Source organism: Quercus robur, chromosome 11 (assembly GCF_932294415.1).
Source record: "Quercus robur chromosome 11, dhQueRobu3.1, whole genome shotgun sequence".
Taxonomy (NCBI): domain Eukaryota; kingdom Viridiplantae; phylum Streptophyta; class Magnoliopsida; order Fagales; family Fagaceae; genus Quercus; species Quercus robur.
In genome coordinates this window covers 45,957,488-45,975,243 of record NC_065544.1, presented here as the reverse complement: position 1 = coordinate 45,975,243, position 17,756 = coordinate 45,957,488, and the positions used below count along the sequence as shown (strand labels likewise).

Genomic DNA, 17,756 nt, shown 5'->3' with positions numbered 1-17,756 from the left:
TAAAATCCTTGTCCTTTTTTAGACTCTGTACCTTTTTTTACTTTTATAAAAGACCCTAGTTCTTCTAGAGGAGGTAATGTGTAAAACAGCAATGCAAAAGAATTGTATATAGTTAGTTAGGCAACGTTTGAAACAATAAAGGAAAGTAGCATCTCGAGTTTTAGAAACTCGAGATCCATATGAGAAAATGGCCCCATAGATCTCGAGTCTTTAAGACTCGAGTTTCATGCGAAAAAAATTTCACATATAGTGGCGTTTTTAAGCCTTTCAGTGACGTTTTAAAGCTCTATAGCGACGTTTTCCTGGAAAATTTTTTTTCTTAAGTACAGATTTATGGAGTCCTATAGTGCCGTTTTTAAGCCCTATAGCGAGGTTTTATAGACCTATAGCGGCGTTTTTATTCAATTTATGGAAATCGAGTCTTTAAAACTCGATTTTCAGCTTAATTTTTTCCCACTTTAAACTAATCCACATACAAATCGAGACTTAAAAACTCAATTTTTATCTTGGAACTCGAGTTTTAGACACTCGAGATGCTAGTTTTCAATATTATTTTGAAATATGACAATTAACTAAATTTTTTAATATTTATTGTTATTTAGAAAAAAAAATCTCTTTTAGAGACCAGCTATCAAACAGTTCTCAGGCAATCTTTCTTCGTCAATGGCGGCTACAGGTACACACTTCCTCTGCTACTCCCCAACCTTTACCAAAACCTCAAATCACTCTCTCAACCAAAACCCATTTTTCAAAATCCCAACTTTATCTCTCAAAACCACCCAAAAGCTGTCTCTTTCTCTTAAAGCCATCCTCTCTCAAAACCCTGCAAAAACCCTAAACCAAAACACCTCATTTCAGCATTGTTTCCCCAAATCCTCAGATGGGTTTCTTTACTGTGAGGGCCTTAAGGTCCAGGAAGTCATGGACTCTGTTGAGAAGAGGCCATTCTATCTCTACAGTAAGCCACAGATTACTAGAAACTTTGAGGCTTATAACCAGGCTTTGGAGGGTCTGAGCTCTATTATTGGGTATGCTATTAAGGCCAACAATAACTTGAAGATTTTGGAACATTTGAGACAGCTTGGTTGTGGTGCTGTGCTTGTCAGTGGAAATGAGCTGCGGCTGGCACTCCATGCTGGTTTTGATCCCACTAAGTAAAGTCATCTACACCCATTTGTGTTTATTTCTGATTGTGATTCTGGCTCTGCTTTGTTTTCCTCTCCTTTATGTTGTACCACATTTTTATAGTAAAAAATGAAATGCATTATACCTTAGGCAGTGTTACAGTTATTAATATTTGAATGTTGTTGATATTATAAGTATTTGACTAGTAATGGTGTTAGTTTCAGTTTGATTTGGTGTTGTTCTTGTGTCATTGTTTCTGTAGTCTTATTTTTTGGTGTTTGACTGAACAGGTGTATTTTTAATGGGAATGGAAAACTTTTGGAGGATTTGGTTTTAGCCGCTGAAGCGGGTGTCTTTGTTAATGTTGATAGTGAATTTGACTTGGAGAATATTGTAGCAGCTGCAAGAATAGCTGGCAAAAAGGATAATGTTTTTCTTTGGATCTACCCAGACGTGGACCCTCAAGTATGTAATGACCAGACTGTAATACTTATTGTTATGGATTGTATAGTGTGTAGAGCCTGTAATGTGGTAGTTAAGAGAACAGTTTTTACAGAATTTAAATTGACTGCTTAAATTTTTTTGCCAATCGACTGAAATCATTCTTGATGACAAATGGAGTTTTGTAACTTGAGAAAACTTTAAGTTTTTAAACAATCTGCATCAGCCCTTATTCAACCGTTTTTCTTGAGATAACAATCTCTAATAGGAGGGTACTTGATGTATGTAATTTGAATTATTCAACCGTTCATTAGTTTCAAAGTTCAAATCATGTATACCATAGGAGCAAGGTTGTTTTCAAAATTCACTCTTGTTTCCCCAGTAATTATCTGTATTCAAAAACAAATGTCAGTGATTTTTTTTGTTTGAATTGAAACTGATAAGCAATAGATTTATTAGAAGACATGAAAACATAATTGATTCAATCTTTTTTGGCTATTATGTTAATCTAAATGGAACTTAATCAATATTTCTGGGACCTTGTGTGACACCCCATACCCAAAGGAAATACAATTGTACAATTGGTTTTGGTTTGTGGTCTTCTCATGCATTACACCTTTGACGGGTTTGGGGTGTGAAACCTTGACCAAACTATCGTCAACTATGCCTGCTAATCACCATTACCACTTTTTCGGCACTACTGTTACTACACCTCTATTGTTATGCCTATCTCTACTGCCACATTGCATCACATGCTCTGAATTACCTTCGCCCCAAGGCACCCCCATTTCTACACTATCAGCTTGGCGTTACCACCTTATTCATCTGTATTGTTAGGTTGGTCTGCTTATTATGCTAAAGCTTTATCTTACTAATATATCTTTTTCTTTTCTTAGGTCCATCCTTATGTTGCCACTGGGAACAAGAACTCCAAATTTGGTATAAGAAATGAGAAGTTGCAATGGTTCTTGGATGCTGTAAAGGCACATCCTAATGAGCTGAAGCTGGTTGGAGCTCATTGCCATCTTGGGTCCACCATCACCAAGGTATTTCAACAACTTTGTTTTCATATCCTTTCATTTATTTCATGTAATTACAATTTTGAACCTGTAGAAGATGAGTCTGGGACATCTATGGCCATAGTACAATAGTTATTATATTTTTTCAGTGTATGATAGCTATTACATATCACTGTTCACATGGTGAAAACTCAAGATTTAAAAAAAAAAAAAAATTTGTTATTTGAGCAGCTAGTTTTTTGATGCTGCTTTGCAAGCCACTGGCTGTAGCTGTAGAAATATTCTTCTCCCCTTTATTTGTTGTCTTGTTATCTTGCCGTTTATGCTGATGTTGATCTTGTTTTCATTCTCTGTTTGAATTAGTTTTTTTATTTTGTTTTTATTGTTCTGTCAAATTGCAATGGTTTGCATTTAGTTATTTTCTGTGATTTTATAAAAAAAGTGAAACGTATATTTTTTTAATTTTTAATTTTTTTTGTAAATGTAAAGTTTAATGCTCTGATTTTCTATATTTACAGGTGGACATATTCAGGGATGCTGCGGTTCTTATGGTCAACTACATTGATGAAATCTGAGCTCAAGGTTTTGAAGTTGATTACTTAAATATTGGAGGTGGACTTGGGATAGATTATTATCACTCTGGTGCTATCCTTCCCACACCCAGAGATCTAATTGATACTGTGAGGATCATATCTCTAAGTCTTGTTTTCTGGCCTTTATTAAGTATGAAACTCATGCCTGCATGTCTAATAATTCACTTGAAGAAAGAGGGAGTTCTTGATGCATGGGTAGCATTGCTTGCTCCATCCACTTGTGTCTAGTGTGGGCTGCTAATTTTTATCCTCAAACCTGATCTTAGAATGATAAGTGCAAAATAGGTTATTACATTTCCAAAAAAATGTAGAGCACATGAGGTTTTGAAGGAAAATTATTTTCATTTTACCATGGTCTTCATGATCTACTGTGCCTCGCTTCAATTTCTTGATTTATATGGAAGCCCAATCTTAGTCAGAAATGAATTAACCTTGACACAATGGTCCTTGTACCAATTGACTTCTCTCCCCAAAAACAAAGGATGAAGGATGTGGTCAATGGCACAATCCTCTATGCATTGTGACTTGTATATTACCCATCACAAGAAACTTCCGCTTTATTTGTGACCACAGATTTTGTGCCACAAGATGTGGCTGTAAGTGAAAGTGAAACAGGCTCTTTGTTAGGTAAAATAGGCTGACAAAGAATTTGCAATACACAGAGTTAAGTGCTTTGCACTCGAGAAGGCTAAATGTTTTAACTTATTTTTAATAGCCAACCTACGACATTATTCTATAGATACATGAAAAAAGTTGTTTTGTGCACTTTTATAATGCACCACAGTACAAATGATTGCATATATAAGCACATATCCATGCTTTTTTTTTTTTTTTTTACCACATTGTAGTGGCTCTGGTTTTTACTCAGATCTAGTGGCCATAAGTATCTAATAGAATGCAGTAAGGATTCATTGCCAATGTCAATCTAACATATACTCCAAGCCTAAAAAGATACATAACTCACCTGGCCTTCTGATACTTTTTATGATATTTAAAGCGACATCCCCCAACCCTCTCCAAGAAATTCTCTTTTTGTATAGTTTGGGTTTATGCTTTGGGAATTATAATATCATTAACATATTTGAGAAATTTGTAAGGTTTCATTGTAAATAAAATTTTTGACTAATTTACGGTCTTAGCGTAGGATTAAAATGGATGACAAAAGGTAATAAAAGGCTTCACTTCCCAGTGGGGGATATAGTTATTTAGAGAATTAGCAATGTTCTTACTTTGATCAATATGAAGGTTCCCTGAATCTTTTTAACGTTGGTGTTTCCTGCAGGTTTGAGAGCTGGTCCTTTCACGAAATCTTAAACTCATCATTGAATCTGGGAGATCATTGATTGCAAATACTTGTTGCCTGGTTAATCGCGTTACTGGGGTCAAAACTAATGGAACAAAAAACTTTGTGGTGATCTATGGAAGCATGGCTGAACTTATCCGTCCTAGTCTTTATGATGCTTATCAAGTAAGAGTTTGACTATAGCTAACTGCTAACTTCTCTAGTAGACAATTATATTTATGTGAATTGAAGATAATGGACATCTAATCAGCTTTTTAAAGCATATTATCAAATGCTTTCAATCTAGTACTTGAAAAACATTGTTCAACATTCTGTTGTTACTTGTTGGTTAAATATTGTAGTAGTTAGTGGCCGTTTGCCCTTATATCATACCTATATAACAGTGTAGTACCAATCTGGTAAAAAATCTAAATTGCTGGTGCTCATCTATGCTACTACATAACAAATGCTCTTGTATTTTTGCTCATTTTGGACTTAATGATAAATATTTCTCTAATCACCATGGCTGTTCACACATTACATTGTTGTGGCTTTTCATCACAATTGACTTGTTGGTACCTGGTTGCAGCACATAGAGCTGGTTTCTCCTGCACCACCTGATGCAGAGACCTCAACCTTTGATGTGGTGGGCCCTGTCTGTGAGTCAGCAGATTTCTTGGGAAAGGATAGAGAACTTCCAACTCCAGCCAAGGTATTGTGTAGGCTTCCTGTTGGATTGTCACAGCTATAGTTTTTTTCATATCCTTTTTTTTTTTTTTTTTTAGAGGGGGTGGGGGGGAGTTGGTGGTGGCTGTTATGCATGTTCTAATGAGTGAAACGACAACAACAACCATCGAGGCTAAGTTCCCAATGGACTGGTTGGTTGGCTATGGATCCTTAATAGACTAATTAGGGTTGGTCACGCGTATTCTTTTCCACCATTTTATCATATCCAAAATCATACATTTTGTGATTCAGGGAGCCAAGATTTTATGTTTTAATTTGCAATTAGTATTGTTTTTGAATTTGAATTTTGTTATTAATGTTGAGGGTTTTAAGCGATTCAAATTAGATGTTTCCCATATTGGTGTAATCCTCTAAACCCTATTTAACTTGTACTCTTGTAATGGTGAAAGATAGAGGAATTTGAATAAGATTTATTATAATGAGTTGAGAATGTCTCCTCCCTTGTTTCCTTTTGTTTGGTGGTGATGCCAAACGCCCTTAGGTGGTGAAGCCTAGGGTTTGTTCTGTTGTTCCTTTTGTTACTCTTTTAATTCCTGTTTTCTACTGTTTGCATCAACTTGTCACCTCCTTAATTGACATATCCTTTTTTACCTTTTCATCTAATGTTATTTTAGGTCTTCTTCTACCATTTTTTGGTTCCCTCAACTTTAATCCACTCACTCTTCCTCACTAGTGTATTCCAAGGTGTGAAACCCAATAAAAAATGACTATTCTCTTTTTAAATTCTCTGATCTAGAATTTCACTTTGCAGGGAACTGGTCTGGTTGGTCATGATGCTGGTGCTTGCTGCATGAGCATGGCATCAACTTATAATCTTAAGATGCGCCCGCCAGAGTACTGGGTATGTGTCAATGACTTCACATTGTCTATATTTTATACAACACATCTATGCTGTACAAATGCTACCAGAAACTTTGAATGTTCCATTTTATATTTCCATCTAATTACACAATTAAAATTAGTGATGGTTTCTACTGCTTTCGGTAGCTCTGACAAATTTAAAACTTATGCCTCAACAAGCTCCTGTATTATCAATCTTATTTTGCGGGGAAATTTCTGCATCTTTAATTCTGAAGGCCTTATCAATTTTTACCAACATGTTTCAGAATATCTCGTGCATTTATGGATTAGTTATGAGAAATTGTATCCCCTCCCCCCCCCCCCCCCTCCTTTCTCCCACCCCACCTTTTTTTTTTCTCTCTCAAGAAGCTGCACAAATGATACTAAAAAATTTGACTGCTCCATCTTATATTTCCATCACAATACACAATTTACACTAGAGTTGGCTTCCACTGCTTTTAGTAACTCACAAATTTGAATCTTATGCCTCAGTGAGCTCCTATATTATCAATCTTATTCACAGAAACTTCTGCATCTTAAATTCAGAATATTTTATATATTATGGAATAGTTATAAGTAATTGTATGATTGTATCCATCGCCTCCCCTCGTTGTCTCCTTTTTTTGTCTCTCAAAATGCTTTGTTTATCATTTTTAGGTTGAAGAAGACGGATCGGTGACCAACATCCGGCATGGAGAAACATTTGGAGATCATTTAAGATTCTTCGAAGGGCATTAATCAACATCATGGGTTGTGTCTCTAACTATAGATTAAGATACCTGTGATTTGCTCTTGATGCATGGTTGCATTATTTCATGCTGGATGTTGTGAATTTGAATATTGAATTTGCAGATGCATTTTTTGTTTGCACCAGCCTCTTATTTGAGAGGAAGCATGAACTTAAAATTTTCAATATTTTGAGAAAGGATGAATGAGAACTGAGAAGCCCTGATAAATCAACTAAATAAGATTTCTTCACATCCTGCAAATTTAAAGTTGTAGTGTAAAACTGAAGTACATTTAAAATAGGTGCGGTATATTAGATTCTCCAATTAGTTAGCAACTATGTGTTTGAATTTAATTAAGAAATAGAATGTACAATACCTAAAGAACTATACTTAAGTTTTGTCCAAAATTATATATCATTTCCAGTTGTAACAGCCACTTGTTTGTTCATGGCTCATATATGTGGGTTTAATGATGCATCTTTCCATGATTTTTGTTATTCTTTCTTTTATTTACTTACCCATAGACAAGTTTTTGTATCAGAGTGACAAACACATTTCCATTGGTGTCTGTTTAGGAATAGCTGAAGTAAACTTGTATGTTGAAAAAAATAAGAAAATGTGGGAAAAAATAAATAAGGTTTTAAAAAAGTGTACATAAAAGCTAAAAGCTTATAAGCTGATGTTAAACAAGTTCAAAAATACAGCATCTGGATAAGAATGACATTTGTTAGACAGTTGAAATTGGAGTGTGTTTCCATTAGCAATACCATCAGCCTAAAAAAAAAAAGGTGATCCATTGACATCGAGTGTGGTACCAAATTCCTGTGGAAGGCATGCTAGACATTCTCAAAATCCTTGCAATGGATAATTGGAGGATAGTTAATGAGATCGGGCTCATTCATCTTGAATATAGTGTGTTATTGCGTTCCAACTTTTACTTCAAACTCAGTTATATGGTCTCTCTTTGCAACTAAAATTGAAATGTTATTTTCTGAATTAGAAAGTATTCTATTGCTACGAAAAAAAAAGGGGAGGAAAGTGAATCCTGCAGTGAAAAAGTAAAGGCAGCACAATCCAGCACTAGCCACTTATTGACGAGAGATTCTATTCCGATCTCTGAATTGAAATTCGCTCTCACAAATGGCCATTAATTCGTTTACCTATCTAGAGAGAGCCTGAATGGAATATCTTTGTTGGATAAAAAGGCGGCTATAGAGATGGGAATCAGTATCACAAAAGTGGGGATGGCAGAGCATCGTATGCAATTTCTTTCGCTATGTCATTGAGATGAAAATAGCAGCTTACACTTGTCCATAAAACTTTTATGCTTTCGACCACAGTCCATGGATACCCCTACTGAAAATTTTTACACTCAGCTTCCAGACCTCTGTAAAGTTGACAGGCATGACCATGAATTCTAACAAGCGAAATGTTAATTCATTGTACTCATTATGCTCAGCACATGTTCGGCTACTACCCAGTATTGCACTTATGATGCTAACTATATATCCTTCCTAGCTACATAATTTGGACTAATTTTTACAGTGAAACTCCTTTAAACTCTCCTTCTTCATTGGAAGTAGATTAAAAGTTTATGGATAGAACAACATTAGTTAAATCTTGATGAACCAAGAATATATATATATATATATAGATATAGAGTATAAGCAAAAACAACCCCGCATATAAGACGAGGACGCTATGGTTCCTATAAGATGAGGACGCTATGGTCCCTATAAGACTTAATGAAACGGCGCGTTTCACAGGGCTATCTTTTTATAAAAAATAAAAAAAAGTATAGCGACGTCGTTTTACTTTTGGGGTTACAAAATTATAAACTGTTGTTTTCAGTTTTCACATAATCTAACTCATAAGAACACTCGACTCTCTCTGGCCTCTTAGCTGCTGCAACGCCTAACCCCCTGCCAGTTCACCGTAACATCGCCGATAAGTTTCATAGTCACAAACAATGTAAAGCATTTCTTTGGTGGAAAAGTTATTTGCTTTTTTTTTTTTTTTTTTACATGGAAATCAATATCAATTTTATTTGCATTACATTTTGATTTTAGTTAATCTACGTGGGTTGTAGTTTGCTTAACTGGTAAAATTTCTGATAGTTGTATAAAAGATCTAGGATTCAATCCCCGCCTACATCAAGAATCAATTATTGTCTTGGTTTGATGATAAAAGAGTAATCATTAAGGGCATACAAATGGAAAGAATGGAAAGACAAAACAATAAAGAAACTAGTTCAATACAAACTATACATATGAAGTTGGACATAGAAAAAGAAAAAGACATAATAAGGAAAGAAAAAGAAAATGACAGCTTGGTAAACTTAGTCAACAAAGAAGAGAAGGATAATTCCAAGAAGAGTAATAGCTTAAAGGAAGAAATTGATAGAAGACTAAAGTCAATTGAAAGATCTATGACATATGCCCAAGATTATGGTTTGTTAGAATTAGCTAAAAAGACCATAGATTAAAACTCTCTGAAAATAAAATAAATTTTATTCTCAAAAAAAAAAAAATTGTTTAGATTTTGCCTCTCTGTTTAAGTTTGCATAGGACTGTTATTCCACATGGATCCTAAACAATTCGAATTTGCGACTTTTATTCTTAATTATTTGCTATTGGGCTTTTAATTTTGAGCCTAGCCCGGTGTCTTTACTTTACTAAGTCGGCCCAAAGACCCAAACCCATTAACTGAAACCCAAACAAACAAAAACCAAAAAATCATTTGCTTTCAGCGTTTATTTATTATTGCCCTAATAACTCAGTAGCCCCAGATCGAGAGAGACAGAGAGAAAACTCACCGCTAGCTACGCCAAAAGGTTTGATTTTTTTTTTTTTTCTCTTTCAAATTTTTTTTTTCGATTATTTGATTTTTGTTTCTCAAGATTTTGTGGCTTTTTTATTTATTTATCTCAAACAGAGCAACAAGACCAAACAAATCACAAAATTTGAGATACATCTATACATAGCCACAAAATATTGACAAACTAAAAATAAATAAATAAATAAAAACCAAACCTCGTATGCTTTTGACGTAGCTAGCGGTGAGTTCTCTCACTAATAGCTCTCCTCTCTCTTATTTACAATCAAAACAGAGTAACAAGGTCAAACAAACCACAAAATTTTAGATACATCTATACGTAGCCACAAAATCTTGATAAACTAAAATTAAATAATAAAAAATTAAAAAGAAATAAAAATCAAACCTCGCATACTTTCAACGTAGCTAACGATGAGTTCTCTCTTTCTCTCTCTCTATTTGGGGCTGCTGAGTTATTAGGGCAATAATAAATAACGTTGAAAGCAATTTTTTTTTTTTTTTTTTTTTTTGTTTTCTTGGGTTTCATTTAATAGATTTGGGTCCTTGGGCTTACTTAGTAAAATAAAGACACAGTGCACTAACATTTGGGGCTCATTATTAAAGACTTAATAACAAATAATTAATTGTTTTTGATTTGTTTAGACTCATATTTAATTGTTGAGAAAAGTACCTTATATGTATCTCTCACAAACATTTTTTAAATTCTTCTTCTTAAAAAGCTGGTGTTCAATGAATGAAATAGGTAATACACCGCATCTCTCCAACAAACCTTTTTAAGCTATGCTCAAAAGAGCAAAAATATGTAAGAGCCTATGAGTATGTATGCTCAAAGGAAAACGTTTGTCAAAGACATCTATCTTATATGCACTTATATCATGAATGTGCTTCAACTTCTATGCAAAAGATTTTACCTCAATATGTATCTCTCTTTCTTGTTCAAAGTTTCTCAAATGTCTATGTGAGAGTTACATACTCTTTACTTTGTGTTATTGTTGGAGATTGTCTACTTTATTGATCATCTTTGTATGAATTGAATGAATAAGTGCTTGATATAGCCATACATCTTTTGATGGTCTTATCTAAATTTTCACTCACACACCACATACAAGTTAATAGTTCTTGTAGTGCATTATCTCATTTGTTTGATTGTACTAGATCAAATATGTTGTGATTGTTGTTGATCTTATCTTGGAGAAATCAAAACGTTTTAAATCTTGTTTTAATGTTTTTAAAGTGCCCTTGAATGTTTATTCAAAATTCGTTTTCAAACCATGTGTTTTGTGCTAAAAAACAAGTGTTTTAGTGCTTTCACATCCATTTTGTGACTTGGTGTGACCTAGGTCCAATTTATGAGCTCAAAAGTATTTGATCACTTGAAAGATAATGATTTGGTGGCCTATTGGTGACCTACAGGTGACCTGGTCGTGTTCTAGAAAAATTAGTTTTTAAAAAGTGACACAAAAACATGTTTTTCACTTTTATTTTGTCTCCTTTTTGTTCCAAGTCACCCAAGCTTGACATTTTTTATTTTTAATCACTCATAATTCCTAACATCATTTTAAAGTATTTCTAATCTCTCTTTTTTATTTTAATTTATGGGTTTCATTTTAAAGAGTTAGAGTTCATTTTTTGAGATGTTGGGTTTCTTGGTTAAAAACTCCATATTTACGGTAAACCTTTTGATTTGTTTGGTGTGTTATTGTTGGATTTGAGTTGTTTTTGGCCCTTTGAGATATCTTTGCATGTATTTAGGCATGTTTTTAATGTGTTTCCCCATTGTTCATATGTTGGTTTATATTCTATATATACCAAATGTTTGATAAAGTTCTCAAGTGAGTGTTTTTTCATATTTATGGAATCGTGAGTCAAATAGCGGGATCGCATAATAGAACCGTTATGCCACATCGATCCTAAACAATTTGAATTTGTAGGACTGTGACCTTTTTCTTTTATTATTTGTTGTTGGGCCTTTAATTTTGAGGCAAAAATGTTAATGTCCGATGTCTTTATTTTACTAAGCCAACCCAAAGACCCAAACCCATAAAATGAAACCCCAAAAAAAGAATATTTTCTTTCAACATTATTATTGCCCTAATAACTCAGCAGTCCCAAATAGAGAGAGAGAGAGAGAGAGAGAACTCACGGCTAGCTACGTCAAAAGCATACTAGGTTTGATTATTTTCTCTTTCAAAAACTTTTTTTTTTTTTTTTTTCATTTAGTTTCTCAAGATTTTGTAGCTTTGTATTGATGTATGTCAAATTTTGTGGTTTGTTTGGTTATGTTGGTCGATTTTGATTGTAAATAAAAGAAAGAGAGAGTTATCAAAGAGTTGGGCTTGTTATCTATGGATATGTTTGTGTTAGAGCTTTTCACAAAATGGGTTTGGTATAATTTGTTTGAACACGACTTTTTATAAAATTGGTTCATCTAGAGTAATTCATAGATGCAAAAATTTAAGATTTTTATTTTTTTAAATGCAAATGAGCACATTCATGTCCAATTATTTATGATGTTACTGATAAAGCAAGACCATGCTTTTTTGGAAATGGGTTCTTTTAAATTTCATTCATAGATGCAGCAATTTCATATTCTTCGTGCAAATATATGAGTTGGTTGTTAACAAAGTTGTTGAGTTCTTTGGAAATTTTGTTAAATATGGTGGTGATCATCTTTTAAAGCAAATTGATTGGTGCATTAACTCATTCTCATCAAATTTGGTAATATCTAACTATGTAGGCGGTTAGACGCTGAAGGCAATAATTTTGATCTATACAGATTTGTGTATGTATTTATTTAAAAGTCATACTTGTTTTTGTCCTTCTTGTCCTTAACCATAAAGCATTTACTGTATAAATTAAGTATGACTTTGCAATTTAATTACGTATGCATATGGTAAGACAAAATTAAAATCACATGACAAACATCAACTGTAAAAGAAACAATTGGTTCCCCTACATGGCTAATTTGCGACTTTTATTTTTAATTATTTGCTATTGGGCCTTTAATTTTGAGCCTAGCCCGGTGTCTTTACTTTACTAAGTCAGCCCAGAGACCCAAACCCATTAACTGAAACCCAAAAAAACAAAAACCAAAAAATCATTTGCTTTCAGCGTTTATTTATTATTGCCCTAATAACTCAGCAGCCCCAAATCGAGAGAGACAGAGAGAAAACTCACCGCTAGCTACGCCGAAAGGTTTGATTTTTTTCTCTTTCAAATTTTTTTTTTTGATTATTTGATTTTTGTTTCTCAGGATTTTGTGGCTGTTTTTCGATTTATTTCAAACAGAGCAACAAGACCAAACAAACCACAAGTTACAATGTCTTTTATTTCTTTAGACATAAAAAAATATTTAAAAAAAAAAAAGAACTTCTATGAAAATAAATAGAATATAATTCTGGATTTTGCAAGTGAAACTAACCCTTATAAATGGGTTGGAATAATTGCTAGATCTTCATTGCCATAATATAGCCAAATTCTAAATTTGTTCTTCTAGTTTATATTATCATTTTATTGGAAAGATAAGGTCGAAAACTGGTCTTACATATCATACATTCATTCCCTTACTAGTCTTGTTCTCCTTCTTCTTCATCCCTTTGTCATTTGTGACAAAAAGTGAGAGACATCTTTAGGCAACTCTTATCATTTATTATATTGCGACGGAGCTGCATATACAAGGGGGAGAAGATATCTTGACACTTGTTGTTTGTCTTTCGTATATATTTTTACTTGTATGGTGCTTTGGATTATCTTTTGGTATCTATGTTTTCTATGTCTCATTTGCATTGTATTTGTATTTGATTGAACTTGCATCTTATCCATAGTTGGTATACTTAATTGCTTGCATATTTGGATGATCATTACTTATTGTTTTGATCATTGTTGCCATATTCTTTATGGTTGTTGGTTGTTTGGTCAAGTTGCTTTCATGCATATCTTTTCATATTTACTTGATTGCGCTGTACTTGTTTCTTATTTCCTACTTTCATACTTGCTTTAAATTGTACGGTTTAACATATCTTGTGCAAGTGTTTCAGGTGCATAGTTCTAAGTTCAAGTTTGGTCTCAATCTTTAGAGTTTAAGTGTGAGTCTTTTGTTGGTTATAGGTTTTTAACTCACAGTTTTGTCACAAAATTATAAATGGTTGTTTTCACTTTTCACATAACCTAACTAAGAACCCTCTCTCTCTCGCCTCTCAGCTGCTGCTACACCGACTGCCGGTTCGCCTAACACCACCGGTAAACCTCTCTCCCTTCTCTAATTCCGCCGGTACTTTCACTTTTTGTGTGTTTTTTTTTTTTTTTTTTTTGGGTTTATAAATCATTGAAGTTTTTGTTGTATAATTACTTAATTGGGTAGTCAGTATGCTGCATGTTGTGATTCTGATCATTTGGTTAAAATTCTTGCGGACTTGTCTTTTTTGCACTTATTTTGATTTACACATGCTATTGCTTAATTGGCTTGCAACCCTCAAAATCTAAGCATTATATGCTACCAATGAGTTATATAAAACCTGGTCAATTTCTATTCTACCTGTTGAATATTATAGCAAGGTCCAGTGTTTCACTGGTGTTTGATTGTTTCCTATATACGACCTTGCTTGAGTTTCTAAGTTTCTATCAATTGAAATTTTACTTTTTGGACATGTTGTTAGTAAATTAAGCAATTTTTTTTTTAATTATAAAGAATTATTTAAATTATTGATCACTTTATGTTCCAACATGCAATTGGGACTTCTATACTTCAAAGTTCAAACCGTTCATTTTTGTAGTTATTCTAGTAGTCTAGTTTTTAAAATTGGAACCAAACATTGTCTCCTTCATCTTTGAGTTCGTGTTTGCTTTGTAGCAACTAGCAGCCACTATATTCACATTAAGTTCGTCAGAGATCTAGGCCTTTGTATGGGAAAGCAAGAAAAGTTTGATATGTAGAGGCAATAAATATTTGGAAACTGACTTCTTAATGCTACCAATAATGGTTATACATACATTTTGTTTCATTATGGCTAAGCAATACATAAGAGGAGAACTTATGATCGGGGATTATGTGCCATATAATGTAGACATGGGTATCTTACCAAGTCAATAGAAGTAGTTTATATTTGTAATATTTAATTGAAATTATGAAAAAAAAAAAAAGGGAAAATACTAATATGTCTAACACATCCATCTAATCTATATTTCCAAATTTTTTTGCTAAAAGTTAGAAAAGAAGCAAGACATTACTTCAAAGTTACAACTTATATTATATCTTAAACCTTTACGTCGTATCTTGATTTATCTAGGCAGTTTATATTTGTAATATTTAATTGAAATTATGAAGAAAAAAAAGGGGGGGGGGGGAATACTAATATGCCAAATGTTTCATAAAATTCTCAAGTGGGTGTTTTGTCTTCATTTGAGCTTCGATGAGCACCAAAATTTGGGGTGGGGCATTTATAGGGTTGTTCATCATTTTGGTAACATTGATCATTAATTTTCTTTTAATTGATCTTGTGCCCTTTTATCATGCCCATTGCTCATAGCATAGTCTTGCATTCTTGCATGTGCATTTTTTTGGTTTGTATGTTTGTACTCATCCTTGCATATCTTGATTAGCTTGTTCACGCATATCATACATTCATTCCCATATTGGTCTTGTTCTCCTTCTTCTTCATCCCTTTGTCATTTGTGACAAAAAGTGAGAGACATCTTTAGGCAACTCTTATCATTTATTGTATTGCGGGGGAGCTGCATATATAAGGGGGATAAGATATCTTGACACTTGTTGTTTGTCTTTCGTATATATTTTTACTTATATGGTGCTTTGGATTATCTTTTGGTATCTATGTTTTCTATGTCTCATTTGCATTGTATTTGTATTTGATTGAACTTGCATCTTATCCATAGTTGATTTACTTAATTATTTGCATATTTGGATGATCGTTACTTATTGTTTTGATCATTGTAGCCATATTCTTTATGGGTGTTGGTTGTTTGGTCAAGTTTCTGTTATGCATATTTTTCATATCTACTTGATTGCATTGTACTTGTTTCTTATTTCGTACTTTCATACTTGCTTTAAACTGTACAGTTTAACATATCTTGTGCAAGTGTTTCAGGTGCATAGTTCTAAGTTCAAGTTTGGTCTCAATCTTTAGAGTTTAAGTGTGAGTCTTTTGTTGGTTATAGGTTTTTAACTCACAGTTTTGTCACAAAATTATAAATGATTGTTTTCACTTTTCACATAACCTAACTCAGAACCCTCTCTCTCTTGTCTCTCAGTTGCTACTACACCGACTACCGGTCCCCCGTAACACCGCCGGTAAACCTCTCTCCCTTCTCTAATTCCACAAGTACTTACACCTTTTAGTTCTGTTACCCTGTTTTGATTGTAAATAAGAGAGAGGAGAGCTACGAAAGAGTTGGGTTTGTTGTTTATGATTATGTTTTTGATATAGCTTTTCACAAAAATGGGTTTGGTGTAATTTGTTTAAACATGGCTTTTTCTGAAATGGGTTCTTCTAGATTAATTCACAGAGGCATAAATTTAGGATTTTTATTTCGTTTTGTTTTGTTTATATGATGTTACTAATATAGCAAGACCATGTTTTTTTTTTGGTGGAAATGGGTTCTTTTAGATTTCATTCATAGATGCAACAATTTCAGATTCTTCATGCAAATATATATGAGTTGGTTGTTAACAAAGTTGAGTGTTCTTTGGAAAATTTGTTGTATATGGTTGTGATCTTTTAAAGCAAATTGATTGGTGCATTAGCTTATTACAATCTAATTTGGTAATATCTAGCTATGTTGGTGGTGGCACGATGAGGGCGATAGTTTTGGTCTAATTCTTGTTGTTATATAACTAGTAAGAATGTTTTTGTTTTTGCATAATGGTTTTCTAATTGTTTGTGATCATTTGATGAATTTGTTTTAACTGATAACTTGATGTCTCTCTGAATGCGTCTAATTTATTGTTTTGCTAAATTTTGATTATGCTTGATATCAGCTCTTTTACTCTTAAATTTACTAGAACTTGTCAATTGTTCTCCTCCATGGATCCCTCTGAGTTTTAGACCTTTTTTCCCAATAAAATAAGTATGTAGACTAGAGGAACAAACTTAGAATTTGGCTACATTATGTCCATAAAGATCTAGCAAATATTCCAACCCATTTATAAGGGTTAGTTTCACTTGCAAAGTCCAGAATTATATTCTATCTATAGTCAATGGAGTTCTTTTGTATTTTTATAATTTTTTTGTGCATAAAGAACTAAAAGAAATTGTAATCTGTGATAAACAAATATTTCTGTATAAATTAGCTATGCAAGAGATACAATTGTTTATTTTACAGTTAATCTTTGTCATGTGATTTTAATTTTGTCTTATTATAAGTATATGTGATTAAATTGTGAAGCCATACTTGATCTATACAGATTTATTTATGTATTTATTTTCTTGTTTTTGTCCTTCTTGTCCTTAACCTTAAAGTACTTACTTTTTATGAAATTTTATTGTTACAATCACCAGCCATGGCAAAGGAAGCAGGTATGTTTGTGGTTCCTCAAACCGTTGTTACTGTTTTATGTTGCAAATGCGGTATTCCAATGGCACCGAATGCTACCAATATGTACGTAAAGTGTTTGCGCTCTGAAGTTGACATCACAAAAGGTCTACAAAAGCATGTGATCATAAATCATTGCCCTGAGTGCAACAGCTACTTGTAGCCACCAAGAAGTTGGATCAAAGCCCAATTAGAATCAAAAGAGCTGTTGACATTCTGTGTGAAGAGGCTGAAGAATTTGAACAAGGTAAGATTGGTACATGCGGAATTCATTTGGATTGAACCCCATTCAAAGAAGATCAAGGTCAAATTGAAAGTTCAGAAAGAGGTTCTTAATGGAGCAATACTTGAACAATCGTATGTGGTTGAATATGTTCAGCAAGAGCACATGTGTGAATCATGTTCAAGAGTTCAGGCCAATCTTGACTAGTGGGTTGCAGCAGTGCAACTGCGCCAACGTGTTTCTCACAGGCGTACTTTCTTTTATTTGGAGAAGCTAATTCTGAAGCACGGTGCTGCTGCTATCACCATAAAGATTAAGCAGATGGAACAATGTATCGACTTCTTTTTCTCTAACCGGAGTCATGGTGTGAAATTTGTG

At 33.5% G+C, this 17,756-nt stretch overlaps 1 protein-coding gene across 2 annotated transcripts in view; it reads left to right on the top strand.

Moving 5' to 3' along the window:
- The first annotated feature begins 610 nt into the window (after positions 1–610).
- Positions 611–17,756, top strand: part of LOC126705315 (diaminopimelate decarboxylase 2, chloroplastic-like) — a 104,224-nt gene continuing 87,078 nt past the window's right edge. The window contains exon 1 of one of the 2 annotated variants that reach the window (XM_050404213.1): positions 611–716. In XM_050404213.1, the coding sequence (XP_050260170.1) occupies positions 664–716 (53 nt within the window). In that variant the 5' untranslated portion in view covers positions 611–663. Of the gene's footprint in view, positions 849–17,756 lie in introns of both variants that reach the window. The other variant, XM_050404214.1, reaches the window with a different exon arrangement.